Consider the following 5,968-nt stretch of genomic DNA (forward strand, 5'->3'; position numbering starts at 1 on the left):
GTTGTAGTTACTGGACATATATTAAATGGACATATTTTTACTGCAACTTGGCCTTAATTAATGCATTATGTTACGGTTCCAGTAATGCTTTGCAGCCCGGTTTAATTCTGCTTGGCCTTTCCGCTAATGGAAGGTTTTATACCTTCTTTCATGAAGCTCTTTCATGAGGTATGATTTTGGAAAAATTTGTTGAAAGATATGTCGGTTTCATTTCCTCCCCGCCCCCACAACAATTTCAAATTTCAAATCGAATGTGCGCATTTTTGCGCAACTGACGAACAGCTGTGCTGACAGTCCACAAAATATACCGAAATATACATCCTCCTTTTTGTGACTAAAAGCTGAAAGATATGAAACTCTTGTACATATGCGCCATCTAGCAGTAAGAAGTCAAATAAAGTCTTGTAGAAATGTCGGCAGTTTTATGAACTTCGACGGCAATTTTAGGAACTTTGGCGACAATGGGCGCATAGTGGGTCGTGGCCGAGAAGGCCAAAAAAGGGGCGCAGAAATCGGCCTGCATAAATTATATTTATGACACAATCGATTGAATGACGAAAATATAATTCTCAAAATAATTTCTAACAATGGAATGGCACAAAGACACAAATGAACATGAATTATCAAACAGAGTAAAAACTATAACAAATTGCTTTGATTTACAATAATCTTAGAATTAATTTGAACTTGAACACATGTATTGCCCGCATTCACTGTACACTGAATATCGTATTCGATTGGGACTTCAATCCAAACAGATCACATCATCATCATCGCTGGAACTGGCTACTCTGTGCACACGACGACGCTTGTTGGATGCAGCTGGTGGCACTACGACGCCAAGTCGTCGCTGTCTCCGTCGCTCCTTGAGAATACGTTCCGCCCGCTCCAGCGGGCATTCGGAGACATCATGCTTCTCGTGGCTCAAACTGTCATCGTCCACAACAAAGGAGGAGGGCATATACTGGGAGGCTTCTGCCTCCACGGCCTGCGAGAAGATGTGCGACTCATCGTGATATACACGGCGGGCGGGTATCTTAAAGGCACCAGGACGTTGCACGGGGCTCCTGAAAATGTGATTTTATAGTAAACGTAATCGCATTAAAGAGTATTCTCTGCTCACCTGATTGCCTGCAGGTACATGGCATGATCAGTGGTGTTATTGTGGTGCTCATCGTCGCTGGAAACGACCACAGAATCCTTCAGATACGTGCCTATTGTGGTCTCGGCCTCCTCATCATGATCAGATCCGCTTTTGTCAGCTTCATCCATAATAAAGGAGTTGAACCTTCGACGTTTCTGGAGTGGCTTGGGCGGTGGCGTTTCCTGATATAAATGGGAGTTATTATTTGAGTACTGTAAGAATTATGCGATTGACGTACCATTTGTGTGGCTGGAATGGTCTCGCCCTCATCCGTATCAAAATCAGCCTGGGTGGCCGGCACCTGCATGATTGATTTCTGTTGCCCTTCTTCATCGGAACTGATGACGATCTTTCGCTTCGATGGTCGCCGTATGAAAGGTGAATCCTCCTCAATGACCTTTGCAAGGTTGCTGGGAGCAGAGGCTTTCACTGATGTTTGCTGATGCAGCGACTGCGCTGCCTTGGCCATGCGTCCGCGTCCACGCACTCGATTCAGGTACAGATCAAAAATGCTGGGTGATTTCTCTGGTGAACTCGGAGTCGTTCGCTTTCGATGCTCTGGCGACTGAAGTTTGAAAGCTTTTGAGGGAGAGCTACTTGTGGCTGCAGCTGAGCTGGTTTTGGCCGCTAATTTGGCGGCTAAACTTTTGATTTGTGGCTTGCAGGGTGACATGGAGTCGGATCCAAATATGTCTGGTGAAACATTTCGCGGCGTAGAGCAGGATTTGGGTGCATAAGGCAGGTTCTCTTTCATATCATCACAAGGAAGGAGCGTGTATCGTTTCTGCTGGCTTATCAGCTCCACCTCCTCATCCATTGGTTCTAGGAAGTCATTTAAATCGATTCCCAAGTCATCATCCTGAGTGGTTACAGGTTCTAGCGTTAGGTTTGTCTCCGTTTGCACATCTGGCGGTGGACTTTGAGTGACTTCTGCCGTAGCTTCCGCAACTGTCGCTTCTTGCGGCTCAGTTTTCGCCACACTCATCAGGCAATTTAATCGACCCAAGTTATCACCCAAATCGCTTGCCTCTACTCTTGAGTCGCCTTCATCTTCCTCCTCGAGTGCGTCGAACTTTGCTCTGCTCTCCGGCTTCGCTCTAAGCGGCGTGGATTTATGCTGCACCGCTTCTGTGGCTGCAAAATCCAGCCACTGGCTTTGATACATGGAATTGCATTCTTTTTCCACCTCTTGCTCGAATTCATCTTCCGACCAGCTGTCTTCATCGACACGAAATTGCTCGTGAACTGTCGCCTCCAGATTTCGCAGCTCCAACTTGTCCAGCAGCTGCTGCTTCAGCTCGAAATTGTCCGAGTTCAGGCCCTGCTCATCCAGGCCGTCGAATATCTTATCACAGGTGGCTCTAAAATCTCTTTCTGTCTGCTCGTCCAGTGGACTCTCCAGATCTTTGAGTGTAATCTCTGCCAGAGATGGCTCCGACTGCAAGAGTTCCTCTAGGTTGTCGGGTCCCTCGCAAACATCCAACAGCAGCTGGTAATTATTTCTGGTGCGCTGCTGCCTGCCATTCAAGCGTTGCTCGGGTATGTTCATCTGGATTTGATTCAGCATCTTTGAATGTGTTTCCTGCACAAAGTCAGGATTGCTGCGCAGCAAATGGAGCTTCAGCGGTCGTGGCAGTTCCTTGTCTTGCAGATGACTGACCAAGTCTTGGGAGGCACTGACAATTGGCTTGTTCGATTGCAGCAGGCGTGTGAGCTTACGCAGGCGTTGCACATCCTCCTGGCTGTTGCTCAGTGTGGCTGTTGCCTGGGTGTCTAGGAACAAGTTCTTAACGCCTACACTTCGAGAGACTTCTTCCTGGATCATTAGCTGTGAGGCTTTACTCATCTGATAAGGTTCGAAACCCTGGAGTATTCCTTCCTGGCTCTGCGTCCCTTGGCTACTTGGCTTAAAGAACTTGTGGAGGGTGACACTCGGCGGCTTTGGTTGCTTTCGTTCCTTTGTCTTTGCATTGGACTTCGGTTTTTCCTCAAGGGCCGCTGCTTCCATGTGCGTCTCCTCGCACTTGGGCTGAAACTGTGCTGGCACCATTCGGGGATTGTTCGCATACAGCGACATTTTCACCACAGACGAGTTGAGCAGCTTCTTGTTCGTTTGATCCTTGTTGGCCAGCACATCTTTGAGGACTTGGTGCTCCCGTCCCTCGGTGACGAGCATCACAACCTCTCCATTCTTCTTTCTTCCCGTTCGACCTATGCGTTGCACGAAGCGCGTCGGGTTTGAGCTGCAAATGTCGAAGCACACAATCATTTCCACTTCGCCCACATCAATGCCCTCCTCGCCAATGGAGGTGGCCACGAGGACGTTGCTGGTGCCGCTGCGGAAGTCAGCCATGATCTGGATCTGCTGCTTCTGCGTGAGGGCATAGCTCGCGCCCGCGGTGCTGCCTTGGCCAACAAAACATCGCGCACGCAGCAGTGGCCGGTGCTGCAGGAGTAGACGATGAATCAGCATCACAGACTCACGATACTCGCAGAAAACAATGGCACGGGAATCGGCATGCGACTGGAACATTGAGAAGGGTCATCAGTCGATCTTTGATTAAGGAATCTTTCTTACCGTAAAGTGCTCGACCAGCACCTGTCGCAGCCTTTCATACTTGGCATGACCGAAGTCTAAGTCTGCTGGCATTGGCGGCAGCTCGCCATTCGTCATGGGATGTGTGGTGTAATCCAGAGGATTAGTACCCAAATCCATGCGCACCTGATCAATCAGATTCCTGAGGTCTCTGTCTCGTGATAAGACAAACTTTTCACGTCCATCCTCATCCGCATCGAAGTTATTCACGAAGACACGCAGTCCGTGCCGCTCCATTAGCTCCAGCGAGTGATACAGACTGATGCACACGGCAAAGTTGCCAGTTATAATGTTGTGCTCCGGATGTCGCTGGCCCCTGGCTGAGCGTTCGTTGAACGCCTTCTGGTCATACAGCAAATTGTTCTTGCTGATGTTGCCTTTGGTGCCCTTCAGAACGTCAGCGGCAATGAGCTGTCGCAGATAGGGTTCGATTATCTGCAGCAGACGCTCGCGCGTTTCCTTAATCTTATCTTGGACGGACACCACAATCGTGCGTATAATGCGCTTGTGTACGTAGGGCTGCACATCGATCGAGTTGTCCCAGCGCACTTGCAGATTGGCAATGTACAGGTTCTGGCAGACACTCGACACGTCCTCAATTGTTCGTCCTGGCGTGGCCGACAAGGCCAACATGCGGAAGTTCCGATTGTGGGCCATCATGCAGTCGGCGACTTGGGTGAAGGCGTAGCGACCCTTCGCCCGATGCGCCTCATCCACCACCAGCAGTTTGATGTCGGAAAATGGAAAATGAGCTCCGTCCTCCGTCTCCAGCATATCGGAGTGCACCACCTGAGGTGTGGCGAAGAAAACTCGCTTGTTGGCCCAGAGATTTATGCGCTTCGCACGTGCCAGTTGTCCTGATAAAACCGAAGATAAATAATTACTCTCTGAGCCTCTCTATTAGCTCCACTTACCCGTCAGCTGCACGGTGTCGGAGGAAGGGAAGGGCATGATCTTCTGACAGGCGGCAATCTGCTGGGCGACAAGCGGCCGCGTTGGCGCCATGAAGATGATCTTGCCTTGCGGATACCAACGATAGAAGTTGTACATAACCACGGCTGCGATGAAGGTCTTGCCCAGGCCCGTCGGCAGCACCACCAGTGTGTTTTTATAGAGAGCCGCCTGGACGATGGTCTGCTGGTACGCGCGCAGCGGCAGATTGTTCGGATAGATCCAATTGTGGCCGGTGGCCATGTCGAAGCCATGGCACTCATCCTCGGCATGGCTTGAAGGTTCCTGCGGCTTCGACACAGATTGATCCTGTTTGGTGGGAACGGAAATTGTGATTAGTCTCTGGCTGATCGCGTTATCACTAAAGCGCAATTACGTTGCTCTCCAGCAGCTCGTGTATCTCCAAGGCCGCCACCAAGTCGTCATCATTATCGTTCCAGTCCACATCCATCACGACATCATTAATAAATGTTTTTATTTTTTTGTTTTGTTAAAAGTTTTTGTTATGATTCGCCGCGATCCCCGCGGACTTATCGATAAAATATACCAAAATATACCATTGCATCTTCAAAATATACTGTAAATATACCGTAGTCTTAAATGCCGTTCCACGATTTTGATGTTCTATTAAATATTACCAGCTTGCAAAGACTTTTAACACTGAAAAAATAATTAAATCCGTTTGAAGAATCAATTTGATGTATTTTAAATACTAATTTTTATTGGATTGTATTCCTTATGACCCTTTATATTACAAATTTGTATTTGAATTTTTCATTGAAACCGCCCTTCTGGAAGCAAGGGAGCTTTGTCTACAGTATGTAAATGTATGTAAATTATTAAAAGATACATGTATATTAACTGATAACATTGAACAATTTGAAAAATGGAGCACACAACAAAAGCGATTAAGAAATTCCATTGGTTTTCTGAAAGGGACTCTGACAGACTCTTACCACCAATCTAGGCTAAAACTAGTGGAGCTTTACACCATCGCTTTTTATTTATTCCTATTCCATAATTAGCAGTTAATTCTTCATATAAAATATAAAAAAATAAACACCATAAACTGTGTTGTCGATAGTCAAATATTAATATATTTTCATTTATATTTAGTTGTTCTCATTAGCTGTTCAAACTCCCTTCGCAAAGGAAAATAGCTTTCAAAACTCCCTTAACAAAGCAAAAGCTTTCATGTTGCGAAATTTGTACCAAAAACAAAGGTGTCGACAACAGGTAAATACGTCAGATAAATTACAGTGGCGCCAGGTAAATTA

The 5,968-nt window shown here is 47.2% G+C and overlaps 1 protein-coding gene across 2 annotated transcripts; it reads right to left on the reverse strand.

Moving 5' to 3' along the window:
- Positions 1 to 540: 540 nt before the first annotated feature.
- On the reverse strand, positions 541 to 5,211 carry LOC117897406 (ATP-dependent DNA helicase fml1). 2 transcript variants are annotated; one of them, XM_034806229.1, is made up of 6 exons: positions 5,068 to 5,210; positions 4,655 to 5,003; positions 3,723 to 4,597; positions 1,383 to 3,668; positions 1,124 to 1,326; positions 541 to 1,067 (listed from the first exon to the last, which is right to left on the reverse strand). In XM_034806229.1, the coding sequence occupies exons 1-6, from the start codon at positions 5,140 to 5,142 to the stop codon at positions 746 to 748; spliced, it is 4,110 nt and encodes a 1,369-aa protein (XP_034662120.1). In that variant the 5' UTR covers positions 5,143 to 5,210; the 3' UTR covers positions 541 to 745. The 2 variants fall into 2 exon arrangements, with proteins under 2 accessions (XP_034662120.1, XP_034662121.1); XM_034806230.1 differs by having other exon boundaries at positions 542 to 1,067; positions 4,655 to 5,000; positions 5,068 to 5,211.
- Between the last annotated feature and the right edge of the window lie 757 nt (positions 5,212 to 5,968).

Source organism: Drosophila subobscura, chromosome O (assembly GCF_008121235.1).
Source record: "Drosophila subobscura isolate 14011-0131.10 chromosome O, UCBerk_Dsub_1.0, whole genome shotgun sequence".
In the NCBI taxonomy this organism is placed as follows: Eukaryota; Metazoa; Arthropoda; class Insecta; order Diptera; family Drosophilidae; genus Drosophila; species Drosophila subobscura.